This window comes from Lepidochelys kempii, chromosome 23, assembly GCF_965140285.1.
Source record: "Lepidochelys kempii isolate rLepKem1 chromosome 23, rLepKem1.hap1, whole genome shotgun sequence".
Classification (NCBI taxonomy): domain Eukaryota; kingdom Metazoa; phylum Chordata; order Testudines; family Cheloniidae; genus Lepidochelys; species Lepidochelys kempii.
The window spans coordinates 4532878-4551593 of record NC_136402.1 but is presented as its reverse complement, the minus strand read 5'-3'; the positions used below and the strand labels follow the sequence as shown (position 1 = coordinate 4551593).

The following is an 18716-nucleotide window of genomic DNA, read 5'->3' as shown; positions in this document are numbered from 1 at the left end:
GTCCATCAATGGCTATTAGCCTAGATGGTCAGGGACACAACCCCATGCTCTGGGTGTCCCTAAGCCTCTGACTGCCAGAAGCTGGGACTGGACAATAGGGGATGGATCACTCGATAATTGCCTTGTTCTGGTCATTCCCTCTAAAGCATCTGGCACCAGCTGTTGGAAGACAATAGGAGGATAGATGGGTCTTTGCTCTGACCCAGGCTGGCCAGTCTTATGTTCAGTTCAGCAGAGGCCGTGCACACAGACACACACCAACCAGCTCATTCCACGGCTCTGTAAAGTCAAACGAACCGGTATCCCAAAGCCAGCCTTTTAAATCCGGGTTGTATTGTTACATGCATTCAGGTAGCACCTAAAGACCTTGTCCGATGCCCCATGATTGGCACCACACACACACACATAGTCAGACCGTCTAAAACACCACTCAGCCTGCCCCTGCTGTGATTCCAGTGCAGCGAATAGCGTTCAACACACCGGTCAATGGCCCTCTTGTTCCGAGGGAGAAATAATATGAGAGACCAACACAAACTGGGGGAGGAAAGGCAGATAGTTGGGGGACAGAGACGGGGCTCGTGGATCGGTCTGGAGGGGGCGTCTGCTGTCGCGTGCTGACAACCGTGGATGTATCTGCAGAACTCCTCCCGTGCCACTGAGGGGAGGACCAGCGCTGGGCGTTCCAGAACTGAAATGGGCCGGGGGAGTGACAGATGGTAGAAGGGGGCCTGCTGGACCTACCCACTCGGGCTGCTATGGCTGCGTTGAGATCTCACAAGCTCGGCAGGGCGGCTGATGGGTCAGGACTTGGAGGGGTTTGTGTGGAAAATAAATACACAACCAGGGACGGTGCTGCAGGGAGAGGGACAGCAGTGTGGCACTAGGGGGCGCTGTGCTGCGGGGAGCAGGGTGGGTGACTCACAGGGTGGCGCTCCCCGCACCAGTGCTGACCTCAATGCTCCAGCATGGCACTAGGGGGCGCTGTGTTGCCACGTCAACCCAGTGTCTTGACTAATTTGTGATCATTAAAAATGCCAGGGCGCTTCCCCTCCCCCAAGAGGCTCAGGCTTCTGGCAAAATTCCCACTCCTGTAATTCTGTTCAGCTCTCTAAACTTGCCCAGCAATCTCAATCAGAGATGGGACTTCTTTACGACCCGCTCTGAAGTCTGGAGCTTTGCGCTACGAAACAGCCACTACGCCTCAGCACCAAAAGACACGATTTCTCCAGATTACGTAAAGTCCTTGGGATCCTTAAGAATGAAAGACCCTATAAAATAAGACATTATTATTTTTAACAAAACCCAGCTCCCACATCAAATCTTTACCCCCGCCCTTTCACAGTAAGATCTGACAACTCCAACTTTAATTTACACTTTCAAAACCCCACCTGTCACTTGTAAGCAAATGATCCCACCACCGCAAACACGCAGAGATAATGCAAGACAGGTATGGACCAAAGGTTTGCAGATATCCAGGGCCAGATCCCCAGTGACACCAACAAACTCAAGCACCCCACAAACAGGTGGGAGGTGAGCTCTCTTTGTTAAACTGCCAGCCTCTCCCTTTCCTTTCCAGGAGTGGTTTCAAGCGACACCTTGGAGACCTCCAAGCAGCTCTCCAGCAGAAACCAAGCCAGAGTTGACATTCTGATGGTTTAAAAAAATATATGTATATTTTCAGTCTCTTTTTTCCATCAAAGGAGCTAAAAAAGGCACTGATCCAACCGAAGCTTCTCCTCGTGTTACTTTTAATATAAGGAACATGACTAATTAAGTAGGGCTGTCTCTTTGCATTATGTATGCCTGGTCCTTTCTTGCAGATCTGGGTATTCACTTATTACAGTTCAAATTTTATAAGGGGCCCGATTCTTGTTTCCTTTACATCCGTACTAGGGCAGTTGCTCCTGGTCTAGAGCAGGGTGAGGGAGGCATGAATCAGCCCCACTGACTCCCATGGATTTATGCTTGTTCAATGCCACTGATTTCAATGGGGTCACTCCAGATTCACACCACTTTGAGGGAGCGGGGAATCAGGCCTGTAATGCTGCAGCCTAGATTCGAGGTATCTTTGGTGGCCCTTAGTAATACCTATGTACAAATACCAGCCAATGCTCCAAATTGGCTGGGGACCATTTGATAAGAAGTCTGGGGTGTGGGGGGAATGAAGGTGGCAGGAAAGCCATCGGGATGCCAAGCTAGTCCCTGGCACAGAATAGCCTGAAGGCTGCTCTAATCTACACTGTCTGTTAGCAGCAGCTGGTGATCCCAGGAGATGCCCTAGCTACACCCCCTTCTCAGCCATGTCCCAGTACCACTGGCCGCACCCCCTGTGTTGGTTGCTGGGAGGGGCGTGGGTGGTCTGGGGTAGTTGTACACCAGCCGAGCGGCCAGGAGGAGTGCTCCCATGGCCCGATCAGGCTGCCTAATGACTCATGTCTCGGTCAGTGGAGTCTCTGACAATATTTGACCCTTAAATGAAGCGTGTACACGTCTGGTATTAGGCAACAGGTATAAATAACTCCCCTGATGTCAAACCTCCCCCCGTCCCCTGAGAGGCTGGAGAGCGGGGAGCTCTGTTGGGTAACCCTCTTGTTTCACTCCGCCTTGGCCACTTTGTACTTCCTCTTCACGCGGGCGAAGGGCCCCAGCGACTCGCAGAAGACAAAGTCCCAGAGGACGCAGACCCAGGAGGTGTGGTAGGGCAGATGGTCGTAGTACTCAGCAGCGATCTTCTTCACCTGGAAGCAGAGACACACTGGGGTCTGACCGTGAACACAAATCTCTGCCCTGGGATGTTTCGATGGAGATGCACAACTGCCCAGCGTTCTGTGGTGTCACGTTCATGGTATACTAGGGCTGTTTTTAACCCCTTTCAACCCGGAGCGGGGTGACCGCTCTGCTACAGGTTCCCTGCCTATTTTAAGGTCTTTTGGTTCCCTGCTGGGCTCCACCCACTTTCCCAGGGATTCTACCCCTTCCAGCCAGACGATTGCAAGCAGAGAAGTTCTTACCAGTGGCAGCTTGCTGCCCGGGATGCTGGGGAAATCATGATGCTCCATGTGATAACCCACGTTGAAGGTCAGCCAGTTCAAGGGGCCGTAGTAGGAGAAGGTGTCGTAGCCCTTGAGATACATGTAGTGCTCAGCGATGAAATGTCCGGAGATGGGATGGATCCCCATGGCCAGTGTGGAGCCGGCGATCATGTAGAAGATGGGCTTGGGTCCCCACAAGGAGTAGATCAAGAGGTCATAAGCCAGCTGCACGGCGACGTTGATCACCTCCAGGCCAGTGACGGGCTTGGGGTTGACGTAGAGGGGCCGCAGGATGTAGAAGACGGGCTGCAGAAAGAGCCAGAGGATCTTGCGGGGCGGCGAGTGGAAGAAGCGTCCCTCGAAGGCCGTGGGGATGTCCACGTCGAGCCCGTCCCCGGCCAGGTAGCGGTGGTGGTCGACATGGTACTTCTTGAAGGAGGTGGCGTAGGGGACCCCGATGGGCAGGTTGGCGAACATGCCGAAGAGGCGGTTCCACTTGGCCTCCTTGTTGCCGAAGGCCACGTTGTGGGAGATGTCATGGATGGCCAGTGTCATGGAGTGGTTGAGGCAGCCCCCGAAGGCGTAAGCCCAGAAGAAGACCCACTTCCAAGGCAGGTCCTTCACCAGGTAGCAGGCCACCAGCTGGGTCAGCACCATCAGGGTCACTACCCACTTCAGCTGGGGATCTGGACCCATCAGCTTCTTGATCTCAGGGTACTTGGCTGTGGAGGGGATGCAGAAACGTTAGCTCAGGAAGGGCAGGGCTGGGATCCAGCCTGCCGGTGGCGGTATGGCACGTCAGTACCGCCTTACACAAACCATTGCGTTCAATGCATTCGTAGCCGGTGGGCAATCTGGGGAGAGAAGCTGGGCAAGAATCTGCAAGACGGAGGTTCAAGTCCCTCCTCTGCTACAGACTCCCTAGGCCCAGATCCTCAAGAATTTTTAGGCACTGAAATCAATGGGCATGGGGAGTCTTAATTCCTTTGTGGATCCATGCCTCAGTTTCCCCCTTTGTATCATGGCGGGGCTGTAAGGCGCTCTGATACCATGGTACCTTACTGAGACAGAGGTGTGTTATACAGGAGGTCAAACTTGATGACCTAATTTAGGTGGCCAGGTGGCCCTAAAAATCTATGAATCTTTTCTGGTTTCCAGCATCTAAGATTTATCTTGGGCCTGGCTCCTTCATGGGTTATGGCTTTAGAGGCCGCGCCCTTGAGCGCTGAGCTCCCCAGACACAGAGGACACCGTGAGGCTCTGGTTATGCACAGCCAGTCGGAAGCAGACAAGTGCTTTAGTCAAAGCACCTAAAACCCTGGGTCCTCATGGAATACCCCCGGGGTGGGGATGTGGTGATAAACCCACCCTCTGGTGGTGCCAGAATGAGCTGTTGCTCCCAGCTTCTAACCTGATCCTCTCTCACCTGCTTTAATGGGCAAATGAGCTTGTTCATCCCCACTGCCATTGCTGGGCCTCTGAGTGAGCTCCTGTGGAGCCGGGGCAGATCCCACCCTGCAGAGCAATTGTCCCAGGCTCTCTGCAAACTCAAGCAGCTGTTCCTGCAGCAGGTTACGCTCACGTCCCGTTTTCCAGGCCATCTGTCTATAAGCACGTTCTGTACCCGTATAAACTTGTGGGTTGGGAGTCTGTGGTTTGAGTTTGTGAACTGGTATTGTTATTCCAGGCCGGCTGGAAAACACAAGCCCCTTTTCACAAAACATTGAGAAGCTTGGAAATTTGTTTGGATTCCACATCGGAAAACCAAACCAAACCAAGACCTTTCAAAATTTGTTATGAAACTACACAAGGGAGACACCCCACAGAGCCACTGGGCTAGCCCCGTGGTTCGAATATTCACTTGGTATGTGGAGAAACCCAGGTTCAAGGTCCTCCTCTAACAGTTTTTGCTGGCCTTAAAAAAATAAAAATAAAAAAGTCTATGAATCTTCCCTCTTTTACAGAATCCAAAGTCTCTCTTGAGCTTGGCCACTGGAACAAGGGACTTGACCCTGCATCACCTAGATCCCCAAATAAGTGGCCTAACAATCAAGATGGTGACAACTCTACAGTGGAGTTGTCTCACCTAGGGAATTCCTGACTCAAGTTTTACCAGAACCGACGTTGCCCCAGAGACTTTTGGTTTTGATGAATCAGCAAAAAGTTCCAGCAAAAAATTCCCCAACCAGCTCTAACCAATACTCCTCCCCCATGCTAGCTGATCTCCAAGAAGTGCAGCAGGAAATATGCCGAAGATGGACCTGAGCTGAACTCAGGGCTGCTCTGTGCTGTGTGGTCCCGCACCGGACAGAAGAGACGGGATTTGGCTGTAATTGTGTTCTTGGCAGATCCCTTCCCCTGGCTGCTTTACGCAACCCCACCAACACCCCCAGAAAATCCCCTTTATTCGCACCCCAGCCCAATCTTGGCTCTCCTCTACCACAAGGGGGCGACAGAGGATGCAAGTTTGGAGTCAGCCCGTTATAGGGTTGGGAAGTTTGGGTTTGGATCAGAACTTTGAAAGGGATTTGAATCCCAAGGGAGGGGATGGTTTAGACCTGTCTGGGGATCTAGCCTGCTGATTCCAATGGAACAACACCTGACTGACACCAGCTGGGGAGTGACGCCAGCCTGGTTTTGAACCAGCTCCATCCATTTGCATGAATAAGGCATCAAAATACCAGAAACAGGTGTTTTTAAATCACTGCCACAGACTAGAACCCACCCTCTGGGACTAGATCGCCAATCCCCAGTGCTACACAGCAGAGAAGGGGTGGAGGAGGAGACAGCAGGCTACAAATATTATCCGTTGGGTTGGGTTAGACCTCATCTAAACTGTGGTCACCCCACGCCTTATTTACATTAGCTGTGAGAGACAGCTAAGCAGCTGCACCGAAGGCAAAGCCGGGGTAGAGAGCTCATATGGGGGAGCTGCAGCCCAAGCTGGAGGACCAGAGAGAGACGAGGAAAGCCAGACATCTGCAGCCTGAACCAGCGACCTGAGCTTGGTGCTATAAGGAAGTTGCCTCCTGTTTGGGGTTTTTTTGTTTTTGTTCCTCCTGTGTTCAGGGAAACAGGGATTTTAAATGTTCCTTGCCGGGTACCAGACTCCCTTGTCAATTTCCCTCTCACCTGGAGCAACCCTCAGGGCCCCAACCTTTGATCACCTCAAAAAGTGTGTGTGGGGGGGAACGTAAACAGGTTTTCCTCCAGAGCGCCTCTTCATGGCCTGCGGTGCCTCTGCAGCACCCTGCCTCAGTTTCCCTCTCTTAAAGGGCTCCTCAAAAACTCCGTCCAGTCCCTAGCATTTTAAAACATGTCCCTGCTGGAGGTGGGGAGGGAATCCAATTTGGGGGCCTACCTCCCTTCTGAGGATCAGGGCCTTCATCCTTAAACATGCTGGCCATGCTGCCTTCACCCAGCTGGGCCTTTCAATCGCCCAAATAGCTCATTCTCCTTGAGCCAGGAGTCCTCGGCCCTCCTTCCCAGACAATCCCTTTGCTCTCTGCACCTCTCAGGCCAGTCGCTGTCCCGCCTGGTGCTCCTGGCCCTACCTCGCTAAAATATTTGCAGCTCCTACGGTGCTCTCCCTTAGACCCCTCTATCTGGCCCAAGTTTGTCACATGACCTCTCCGTCACATGACTACACTCATTTCCCCCACCTGGGAAGGTGTCACAGGTGGGGCCGAGGGACATCTCCCCGTAAAGGGCCAGCCACCCTGTGACACAGTGCAACCAGCAGCAGCCTCGGCCCAGCTGAGGGGTGATACCAAGTTAGAGCCAACGGTCAGGTGGCCTCCACCCTGTTTTTCTGGTTCCAGACCCATCAGTGTTCCTTGTCGAGCCGATCAGTGGCGGGAACGCGAGCCTGATCAGGCATGATCTGGGGCAGGAATGCAGCTGCCGCACTGGGCAAGGGGATTAGCAAGTCGGGCCTGACGTAGCGAAACCAAAGCCAAAGGAAGAAACAGGGGAATTTGCAGAATGTGGGCCCGCTGCTGCCCTGGGGGCAGGTGAACGTGGCCCAACCTCGGTGGAATGCGCTAAGCTGGGTGCGTGTTGGAGCGGTGACCGCGTCTCCAGGCTGGGGAGCCCCACTACTGCCTGCCAACTAATAGGGGGTGCTCTTTCCCTGCACAAGCCCCACTTACTAGTCGCAGAATTGCTCTGACACTGCCAGAAAGCGGAGGAGTTCCAACCCAGATCTCGGGGCTAACTGTCGGCATCCTCCATTAAAAATCCCCTGGGGCGTCAACATAATTCGTCGTCTTCTTCCTTTCCAGTCCTAACCTGCTGGGCAGGAAGTGCCGTGTTCCACCCCAGGACCAGGTGCATTTCGGTGGTATTGCTCGGGACAGCTGCTAGATCTACAAGGTGGCGTTTGACGGAGACTCGGCGTGGCACAAATACACCTGGAACCCATTGTTACACACACACACACACACCACACACACCCCTATTTTAAAAGGCCTCACACTAGGGTGCCCATATTTACCAAAGTACAATCAGGATACACATGAGGCTGAGCCAAGCTGCCTGCTGCTCACCCACGCCCCATGCCACTCGGGACTGGGGCTGACTGCCCGAGCCCTACCCCGCCCAGCGCCTCATGTTGCCACTGGCCTCCCCAAATGTTCCTCCGCGCCCCCCTATCGGGGTGCAAACCACTTTTGTTTGGCAAGCCTGGGCATTTATTCTATTTGCTCTTGCCAACAGATCAGAGCAACTTGCAACTGGCAAGAGCAAATGGGACAAATGCCCAGTTTGGCCAAAAAAGGACGTCCGGGACAGGGCCTAAAAAGGGGGGCTGTGCAGGCCAAAACGGGACGTGTGGTCACCCTACCTCAGACCCCCAACAGCCTCTATTGCACTCAACAGGGTGAGGGATGGGGATTTCAATGGAGGAGCTTCCCTGTTGTTCTCCGTGGAAGGAAGGGGGGAATTTTCCATTTTTCTCAATGTGGGCGGAGGGGGAAGTTTCCATCCATATCAGTGGGGTAGGGAGGGGAAAGTCTCCACTGGTCTGCACGGGGTTGGAGGGCAGGGAATTCTCCCTTGCTCTCCATGCTGAACTCTTTGGAAAAGTGCCACCAACCCAATGGGACTGCTCCCCGGAGGGATCTGGCCCAGGCCTGCCTGGTGTCTGTAGTGCATCACGTCCAGAGCCTCCAGGGCAACCAGCAGAGCCTGTCCGTGCATGTGCAGAGCCCCGTTGCCAGGAGGCAGCCGCCGCCTAGCCCTGGGGAGACAAAGCGCCAAGAGGCAGCCGCCTTTGTGCCAGGAGCACCCACCCCACCTGCATGTTACATAAGGCACAAAGGCACCTGGTGAATGCAAACATCATGCCCTGTGCAGAGAGCCAGAAAAGCCACAATGGGTCCTGCTTCAACACCCAGTGCCATCAGTAGACAACCTTGCCCTGACTCCACTGAGCTTTGCCTCAGGCCCTCAGTCCAGCTGGTGATGGGGGCTCAGGCAGGAGGCTGGGCTGGGCTGGATTGAAATCCTCATCCCTCACCCTGTTGAAACCAAGCCGCAAAAGCGATCTGAGGGCTGGACAAAATGCCTGGCAGCGAGCGAGTTCAAGGAGGGTAGCATCTCAGGGAGGCACTGTGGCCTAGTGGATAGTGCACAGAAGTGGGATTCAAGGAAGCTGGGGTCTGCTTCGGCCTCTGCTGCTGGGTGAGCTTGGTCAAGTCACTTGGTCCCCGTGCCTCAGTTTCCCCATCTCTGAAATAAGGCTTATGATACTGGCCTCCCCTTCTAAAGCAATCTGAGATTGACTGATGATAATAATAATAATAATTAATCCCTGGATCTTGTTATTAAAAAGAAGATTGAGGGCCTCCTGTTTCAGTTTCCCCAGCGATTGTGCGTACACACACACACACACAAAAAGAACACTCCCCACCCAGATGAGCCAGGAGAGGGCTTTTCTCAGTGCATCACCCGGGCACGCCTCAAAGTGGCAGCTGCCAGCAGCACTGTGCTAAGTGTCTTTTACAGCTGACAGCAGTCGGTTGTTTAACGCCATGTCTGATTCTCAGACCAGGGCCCCGATCCCCCTTCGCCGCGTGAGGTCACACTGCAAAGTGAGTTGTAAGACAGCACCAGAGTATTTTGCCCCCTCTCTGCACTGGAGTAAAGGCTGGCCATGTCCGTGGAAAACGCCAGAATTCCCCCTCCCCCCCGGCGTGAAGCTTTGTACCCCCGCACTTTGCGCTGGAGTGAAATGGTGACACAAGCTAGGGCACGATGACTCTGCAAAGTTTCACACCTGACGTCTGCAGAGCTGCAGAACTCAACCTGACCTCTCTGTGCGTCATCTAATGGTCCCTTCCACACGACTCCAAATGGAGCCAAAGGCCACGGCACAAACCAACAACCCTCCCACGGTAAAAAGGGAAGGAATTTACGTTTCAAATTCCTTCCGTCTGACTGGCCTCAGCAAACGCGGCTGTGCCGTTTGTAAGCCTCAGTGTCAAATCTTCGGTCCTGGGGGGACGAACATCAAGAGGGAGAAACTTGCGGTTGTTTCTAGAGTGCTCAGATTTCCTTGATCAGCTGGGCCCAGGATCGACTCTACAGCTGATGGTTTCCTAGCAACAGACACGCAATCCCTTTAAATCTGCCAGCTGCTTTTGCTGCCCTCGACCCCCGTAAGACGTCCCTAACACTTTATAGGAAAACAGGCTGTGAATTGTCGCCCCACAATTCGCCTTTGGGAACATCTTTGATTTAGCTGGGGATTAGGTCCTGCTTTGAGCAGGGGGTTGGACTAGATGACTTCCTGACGTCCCTTTCAACCCTGATATTCTGTGATTCTATGATCTGGCCCTGAGCCATTTGGTAAGGTTGACCCAACCGATGTGACTGATGACTGAGCACGTCAACTTGCGAAGCCCCCCCAAGAACAATCAAGCCCCATCAGTAGGGCCCTACCGAATTCAAGGTCCATTTTGGTAAATTTCACAGTCATAGGGTTTTAAAAAATCTGAAATGTCAGGGGGTTGTAAACGTGGGGATCCTGACGCAAAAGGAAATTGGGGGGGGGAAGCAGGGGGTTTCAAGGCCAGCAGCAGCCACTCTCCGGCTGCCCAGCTCAGAAGGCAGTGCAATCACCAGCAGCAGTGCAGAAGTGAGGGTGGCAATATCGTGACACCCCCCCTCCCTCCTACCAAAGCCAGATTTCATGGGGGACTCCAGTTTTCACGGTCCGTGACGTGTTTTTCACGGCCACGAATGTGGCCAGGGCCCTCCCCATCAGGTCTTTTGATCTTGTCTCCTACATCCACCTAGCCCCTGAACATTGGTGCTGTTCTACCCTGACCTCGTGTGGGATATTGCCCCTGGATTTGCAAACAGGTATATTTGGGGCGGAGCTCTGTCTCCTCGGCGCAGGGCTTTGTATCACTGTGGTCTCTAAGGCGCTGACTGTCACCGTGGAGCTGCGTTTTGTGCTGGGGTAGAGGCGTGGGGGTTGAGCCGGCTTCGCGACCCCTTAAGCATCCCCTCCATGCAGGGGGCCGCCCCAGGCAGTATGGAGCTGGCCTAAGGACACGGCTCATTGCATTGGTGTGGATTGAGGGTGTGTGGTGTGGCTGGCATGCATTGTGCTGTAGCTATTCTCTGCCCCACAGGGTCCATAGGGGGTGGATCCAGGGTGAGGCCAGAGTATACTATGTGCCCACACCGGGACCACAGGGTGTGGAGCTTGGATTCCAGCAGCAGCATGGATTAGTTATATGTGGTTGCACTAAATGACACCGGGGACAGGCAAGGCCCAGAATATGGGGAGCACAAAAAGGGTTTAAAGTCACCTGAATCTTTTCCATTCCTCTCCATTGTTGCCCCAGGGGCAGGAGCGGAGTTGACTGAGAATGAGGCTCAGGCTAGTGTATGTGGCTGTTGCCCTCTGCTGGATGGGATGAGAACTGCTACTGTGTGTCATAGGGCCTATACTGCTAAGTGCTGGTGGGGATTCTCCAGAAGCTCAATTAGTGGGGATCTGGGGTTTGGAGCAGGAGAAGTTCCACAACAGTCCCAGTGGATTTAGGCAGCCGCGTGTTGTGAGAACAGCCAGGAGAGGGGAGCAGAGAAACACTTCCTTTAGCAACCTCCATGCTTCTTAGAGTCTCTGAACACCCCCCTTCTCTGCCCAAAAGCATGCTGCAGCAAAAACTAATCCCTCTATAATTAGGGTGTCCACACATCCCATTTTGGCTGGGACAGTCCCTTTTTTAAGCCCTGTCCCGGCCATCCCGACTTTTTTGACAAAAGTGGGCATTTGTCCCATTTGCTCTTGCCAACTGATGAAGCTTGGGATGGGACAAATGTCCACTTTTGTCAAAAAAGCAAGGTGCAGAGAAACATGGTGGGGGCGAGCGGTGATGCCAGCATCACACCAGGGGGGAAGAGAGGGCTCGGGCAGGGGGGCGGGCAGGGCTCGGCCGAGCAGCGACGCCAGTCACAGGGGGGCAGGCAGGTCTCAGGCAACCGGCTCAGCCCAGACCTGTGGGGACGGGAGGGAGCAGGGCTCAGGTGAGCTGAGCACCTTGGGTCAGACCCATGTGCCGTGGGGAGGACCACGGGCTAGCCTTACACGGTGTCCCCTTTTCCCTTTGGGAAACATGGTCACCCTATGCATAATCGATTTGCCCCACAGATAAAGAAACAGTGATGAGTTAATTACATAACAATTACCAATCTACAAATATCTACTAACCCCAGTAGAAGGGCTTGACTACACTGGAAAGGTTACCGTGGAAGAGCTTCAATGCAGACACTAGCTACACTGACAGAAGGGGTTCTCCCATCGCTGTAGTTAATCCACCTCCCCGAGACACGGTAGCTAGATGGAAGAAGTCTTCCATCAAGCCAACGCTGGCTTCACTATGCCACTGAGGGGTATGGATTTTTCACAACTCCGGACGATGTAGCTGGGTCGACAATTTTTTAGTGTGGACCTGGCCTAATATCGAGAGAGCTGCTTACAACTCTCTACATTCAACACCAGCTGGTTCTGACTCACCTCCTCTCTCTCTGGTGGCTCCGGTTCCCACTCAGTTCTGACCCATCTTCCCCCGACCCTGGTTCTGACCTACCTCTTCCCTCCCTGGTACCCCCTTATCCCTGCAGGTTCTGACTCACCTCTCTCTGGTTCTCCCTGTTCCCACCAGGTTCTGACCCATCTCTCCTCTTGTCCCTGTCACCTCTGGTCCTGACCTCCCTGCCTCTGGTTCTGGCTCCCACCTCCTCCCTGACCCTAGTTCTGGTTCTGACCCTCTTCCCCTTCCTGCTCGCCTCTGATTCTGATCCGCCTCCCACAGTGCCATCCCCCTTCCAGACAGGAGCCATGGTGGTACCAACCCAACCCAGACTCACCCAAGATCTCCTTCCTTCTCTCTGTATGAGGCTGATCTGTATAGACCCACTCAAAGTCATCCCTGGTGACCCGGTTCCCCATGCTGCGTCCTCTCCACCGGAGCCGGCCCAGTTCCCACTGTGCCGAAAGAACCAGAACTCCCGGCCGGGGCAGCGTCACCTGCACAGGTGTGCTGTATCCTCTCACTGACTTTCCCAGAAGCACTGCAACGCAGACACCTGGCTCAGCTGAAATGTCTTCCTGCCTGCCCTTCCCCAAAGCACCTGCCAGACCTGTTTGGCTGGGCATCAGAACTCCCTGGGGTGGAGTTGGTCTGTAAGTTCCTGGTATTGGGCCCGGGGCCAGATTAATGGCTCTGGCCGCAAAGGGGGCACGTACGCACAGCTCTTTTGAGCGGGAGCCCAAGTCTGCAAACCTAGGCCCCGAGACGCGCTGCGGCGGGCTGTGCAGATGTTCCCTTGCGTGGTCACCGACAGCCTGATGCGACCGGCCTGGACGTCCTTTCTAGAGCCTTTGGGCCCATCAAAGTCAGGCTCTTGGTGGTTTCATCTTGGGAAACAGGCTGGTGGAGCCCTCACTAAGGTGCAGCTTCCAGTGACCCTGCACTGAAGTACCTCCAGGTGCCGCACCGATGCCCTGGAGGACAAGGACACAGACCACCGCGGCTCGGCCACACAGGAAACTTGACTGGAACAGCTCCTGGGAAACAGGCTTTTGCTGGGGCAAGGACAGCCGGTCGGGAGGTATTGGACGGAACAGGGTTTCCTGCAGAAAACACCAAGCTGTCAAACCCGAAGCTTTTCCCACAAGAGGGGCAGCTTGGGCTGAACTTTCTCAGCTCCACCATGGAATTCCTTCTCCAAACCAGCCAGCCGCCATCGCCTGATGCTTACAGCGCTCACCTCGCCCGCTGGAGATGGGGGCGGGGGAGGGGGCCTGCGGGGTTCAAATCCCCGCTTGGCTTGATTCAGAGCAGCGGCTTGTACCTAGATCGCCCCCTTCCCAAGTAGGTGCCCTAACCATTGGGCTATACAGTGGGTATCTCCTTCTGGCCCAATGTGTATTTCATTGAATTCACACCCTACCCCAAGCCAGAATAACTTCCCTCTGTAGACAAGCCCAGGAGAAGTGACGCAACTTTCCTGTATCTTTGGCTCTGTGGCACTTATTTTAAAAAGTGCTCTGCTAGATGAGATCACAGGCCAGCAATACCTGTATCCTGTCTCTGACAGCTGCTAGTCTCACTTGCTGGAGAGCAAAATTCCAGGAACAACCTCCTCCCCTGCCCTCTCCACCCACCCACCCACATACACAGCGTGGGCAATGGTGTAATAATCTGTTTGACGGGGAAAGAAGAAGAGCTCTGTGTAAACTCAAAAGCTGGTCCTCTCTCACCAACAGAAGTTGGTCCAATAAAAGCTATGACTTCTCCCACCTTGTCTCAGCAGGGGAAAGAGGTTGGTTTCCACTCTGATGCAAGAGGGCTGAGGTTGGAGGCAAACAGGTCTCCTCTCTGTGTTTTCAAAAAGAAAAGGAGGACTTGTGGCACCTTAGAGACTAACCAATTTATTTGAGCATGAGCTTTCGTGAGCTACAGCTCACTTCATCGGATGCATTCTGTGTTTTATTAGCCACATATTCCAAAACTTTTTGCCTCAAGAACATCATATGGCATTGAGTTCCACAGGCGAACAGTGTGTTAATGGGGGAAAGGGAGCATTGCTTTCACTCTCACTGAGAGTCTCCAGGTTCTGGTATTATAAGCATGTGAGAAGGCAGCCACACTTGGAGCAGAATTTATTCCTGGACATGTACAATAGTCCACAGAAACCTTATGGTAAAACCATTCTCCCCAAAATCCCGAAGTACAAGGGGCTCACAGCAATTTTCCACTCAGGAAATCCATTCCAGCTCACCTTCCTGAGAGTCCATTTCTGTCGTATATTGTGGTCCTGCCTCTTTAAAATTAATCATGCATAATTACCAGAGGACATCCCATGATGCAGACACCACTCCAAGCCTGCCTGCTCATTGTTCCCAGTCTGTAGGAGCCATCATGGCCCTAAAAGAGAGTCCTGGTTTAAACTAGTCTCGCTCTGGTTCTTGAAGCGAAGAGATTGCAGCATACTCACAAGGAAGACACTCTCGGCTTTCTAGCCATCCGGCCATCTATCTATCTATCTATCTATCTATCTATCTATCTATCTATCCCCATAGCCACTCACCCATCATCCATCTACCTAACCTCATGGTGGAAAGCACGCTCTGCATGAACCAAGGAGTGGCTGTTTTTGTCAGGGGCCCAGCAGATTAGTAAACGGTGCAAACTGCTAAACCCAGACAAGAAACTGTAATCCACCGGTCAACTGGAACCTGAGTACTGAACCTCAGCGAGTGTAAACGAGTTAAAAGCATTAAAAAACTAGGACATGGAGGGTTGCAAGCCACCCCCGCCTTTAGCCTTCCCAGATAATCTTGCTGAGGATCGGAGAAGATGAGGACAAGGTTTCCAAGTCTATATAGGAGCAGATTAAAAAAAAAAGAGAAGAGGACATAAAAGTAGCCATTTTAGTGCTCATAGGGGGAGGAGGCGGTTCTGGAGGTGTATGTAACATGGTCTGACAGGTACCATCTGAAAATGCTCCCACTTTGGCTGCGGTGTTACTGCTTAGGGAGGAATGTAACCCCAAGAAAACCGCTGTGTTTGAACGATACCCGTTCTGATCTCACACAGAGAAGCGTCCCCAAGCTGAGGCAAAGAGCAAGAAATGGAGAGTCTGGAAATAATGAGAAATGGCATCATCACAGGTTTTGCTACTCACAGCTAGGGGCGCCTCCTCCTGGCCGCTCTGGGGATTAGCTCTTTCAGCCCCACGCCCTCTTCTTGCCGTTTCTTGGCTCGTCGTCTCGCTCTGTGGCCCCCTCTCTTGCTCCTGCCGCACCCCGTCTTGGTGGCTTAGCTCGCCGACTAAGTCACAAGAGTCCTCCCCATCCGGGGTGCCATCAAAGTCCTCCACAGTGTCCCCGGCCATCCTTACGTCCACTTTCCTGGTTGAGTCTCCCCCTCAGTAACTTGAGACCAATGGTCCTCGCCAGTCTTCGAGATCACTGCCCATCTGTGCCACTCATTCAGGAATAGGGGAATCCAGGCCCACCCTCTACTCTGGGTTCCAGGCCAGGGCCCCAAGCTCCTGCACCAAGGTCTGTGCTACCCTAAACCTTCCTGTCTCTCCCCAGGACAACTTCCCAGGCTTGCCTTTTCCATCCTTCCTCTTCAGTCCAAAACCCCTTTTGCCAGGGGAGCAGCAGTAGCTCTTTTCCTGCTACGAGCTCCCTGGTTTCACAGAAACCCCTCCTGTCCCTACACAGGTGAGCTTCCCCCATTAAGGTTCTCCTCTCAGTGTAAACTACGTGAACCCCTTCAGTGCGAGCGTGGGGAACACGGCCCATCCCAGGCACGCTCGGAGACAAAACTGTGGTCAGTGTCCTCGATAAAGGACAGTCGGAAAGGTTGGCGAGGGAGCCCTGTTTGCTGAACCTCACAAACCATAAAGCCACAAATCATCTCTCGGCCAGCTACTGCCCAGCGCGAAGGGGCTCTTGCCCAAAAGAGGACTCAGGACAGCGTGGGCCTGGGCCCAGCCATCCAAACTTGGCAGCCAAGCGGAATCAACACCAGCTTCTTCTCAGGTGCTGGGTTGTGTCACAGAAAGTAAACTGATAATGGAAGTCAGGGGCACGTGCCAGAATGATACCGAGACTTGGAGGGCAATTTTGTGCGACAGATGACAAGCGAAACAGACTGAGCCAATGATAAGGAATGAGCTCTAACTGGTAAGCATTAACAACCTCTGACTCACCCACGGGAAGATTTAACACTGAGCCATCAGCAATGCTCTGATACACTAGTCAGCCCTGGGTGGGGGACCTTGTTTGTTTGACATGGGATTTACTGGGCGTGATTTTGAGAAAGAAGAAAGGGAGGTGTCGCCCATGGTGCCACTGTGTCTTTGAAATTAGGTTGGTCTACAACTGGGACACCTAGGAAAGCTAATCCAGATCAACGAAAGGGGTGAACTAGAAGTGGATTACTTAAACCCCGTTCAATCCCAGTGTGGAGATTGTTGTGCAGAATTAAAGTGGCCTTAATTCCGTTTAGCTGAATGGTGAATTAAACTAAAGCAAATTCAGGCCATTTGAACAATGAATAACAGCATCCACACAGGGACTGAAGTGGTTGAACAAATCCACTTCTATTCACACCTCTGGTTCATTCAGATTTATTTCCCTGCATGTCCCCGTGTAGGGCAGCGTTTAATCGTGTGTAATCACCAGATGCAGATAGAGGGTGCACACCCCAGTCTGCATCTTTGGAGCCATCCTGTAATGTAACGAATAAAGAGAGTTCTGCTTTACAGTGTACATCCCTGGTCTCACTCCGGTTCCTGAAGGGCAGAGGCTGCCGTACATTCATGAGGAAAACGCCCTCGGCTGCTTGTGCCTGCTAGAAAACAGGACGGTCCCGGGCCATCCGCCCTGAGCGCTCCCAGCTTATCTTCTCTCCTGTGCCACTGTGCCGAGCCAGGACTCCTGCTTCTGGGACTCCCCTCCCCAGTGCCAACCCTCTTGTTTTGGGCTCTGCTTCCTCTAACCAGCCCCTCTGCTTCTTCCCCTAGTTCCTAGGGGCCCCCTGTGCAAGTGCTCCTGCCCGCAGCTGCCAAGGGGCAAAATGTGTGTGTGTGTGGGGGGGTGTTATGGGGCGAGAGGGAAAGGATTACCACCTTGAAGCACTGGGGTCAGCAGTGACACCAAGGCGAGAGCGTCCCCACCCGCGCTTCCTGCAGTGCAGTGCCCCCTAGTACTGCACTGGGGTACTGGGGTCAGCACGTACTGCAAGGGGAGAGCACCTCCATCCCTGCAACACAGCGCCCCCTAGCATTGCACTGCATGGTGAATAAACGTACCCTCGAGAGCCACTCCCCCGCAGGACAGGGGCAGTCTCCCGGGGGGGGGGCATGATGGGAAGCTTGCACTGCTGCTGACCCTATTCTGAGCAGGAAGCCACCCTGAAGAGGTTTGGCTAACCAGGAAGCAATGCTTCCATTTGGAAAAAACTCTCCCATCCCACACCTGGGCCATTTCTTTAGGTGCCTAAATATAGATGTCAGAACCTAACGGCAAGCCCTTGTGTCTGAGCATCTGGCCCAGAGCCAGGAGAAAGACTACATCTTTCCAAACAGGGAAGTGTCCTGCATTGCTGTGGGCGTTGGCCTGCCTGGTTACACCTGTAAGCCTTGCTTGGCCTATTTAAAAGCCTTGACAAGAATCTGTGATTTATACGGATTGGCTCCAACCCCGGCGAGGAAGTGGGACGAGCAAGCGAAGACACGGCTTGGGAAAGAAAGGGAATCGCGAGTGGAGAAAGTGTCACTGAGCAGAGCACAGAGCAAGGTGCCAGTGTGTAGGGCCCTGGAGTGAGGACTGAAGCCATATTGCCGGCTCTGTGCTGATTTAGAACCTCAGATGGGTCACCTCTCTGGGCGGTTTTGTGTCTTTAGCTGAGGGCTCCTTGAGGGACACTGTCGGGACAAGGTGATGTCTCAGCATCACAGGTGAGCTTGCAGCTCAGATTCACACATTCTAGCCTCCGGACTATGGCAGCGAGGGCCAGCGTCTTTTCGTTATGGCTTTTGCATCTCCTCGCTGAAGATCTGATATCTGTTTTGTTAGACTCATGAGAAAATCCATCTCTGATGGAACGGAAAGCTATCTGTCCAAAGGACTTGGCTGGCTCCCCTCTCTACAGCATCTGAGCCCCTCGTAATCTTTAATGTATTTATTGTCACAATGTCCCTGAGGTAAGGCACTACTGTTATCTCCATTTCACAGATGGGGAAACCGAGGCACAGAGAGACTAAGTGACTTGCCCAGTGTCACACCAGAAGACAATGACGGAGCAAGGAATCGAATCCTGGTCTCCCAGAGGACAGGTTAGCGCTCTAAGCACTGAGCCATCCTTCCTCTCTGGTGTTACCTGAAAGCACTGTTTAGTAAACTCCTAATCATCATGGTCTCTTGCCTCTAGCCAAACAAACTGGTTCTTACCCTTCTCAAGGTGCTTATCTAAGGGTATGTCTACACTACGGAATAAGGTCGAATTTATAGAAGTCGGTTTTTTAGAAATCAGTTTTATATATTCGAGTGTGTGTGTCCCCACAGAAAATGCTCTAAGTGCATTAAGTGCATTAACTCGGCGGAGCGCTTCCACAGTACCGAGGCTAGAGTCGACTTCCGGAGCG

At 53.2% G+C, this 18716-nt stretch overlaps 1 protein-coding gene across 4 annotated transcripts in view; it reads right to left on the bottom strand.

The window, feature by feature from the left end:
• Nucleotides 1-1651: 1651 nt before the first annotated feature.
• The window catches only part of LOC140902350 (sphingolipid delta(4)-desaturase/C4-monooxygenase DES2), a 28960-nt gene continuing 11895 nt past the window's right edge, over nt 1652-18716 (bottom strand). For 3 of the 4 annotated variants that reach the window (XM_078849937.1, XM_073322353.2, XM_073322350.2), the window contains 2 exons: nt 3012-3754; nt 1652-2738 (listed from right to left, as the gene is read on the bottom strand). In XM_078849937.1, coding sequence (XP_078706063.1) covers nt 2595-2738; nt 3012-3728 — 861 coding nt within the window. In that variant the 5' untranslated portion in view covers nt 3729-3754 and the 3' untranslated portion in view covers nt 1652-2594. Of the gene's footprint in view, nt 2739-3011; nt 3755-12416; nt 13183-15239; nt 16328-18716 lie in introns of those variants that run through there. The other variant, XM_073322352.2, reaches the window with a different exon arrangement.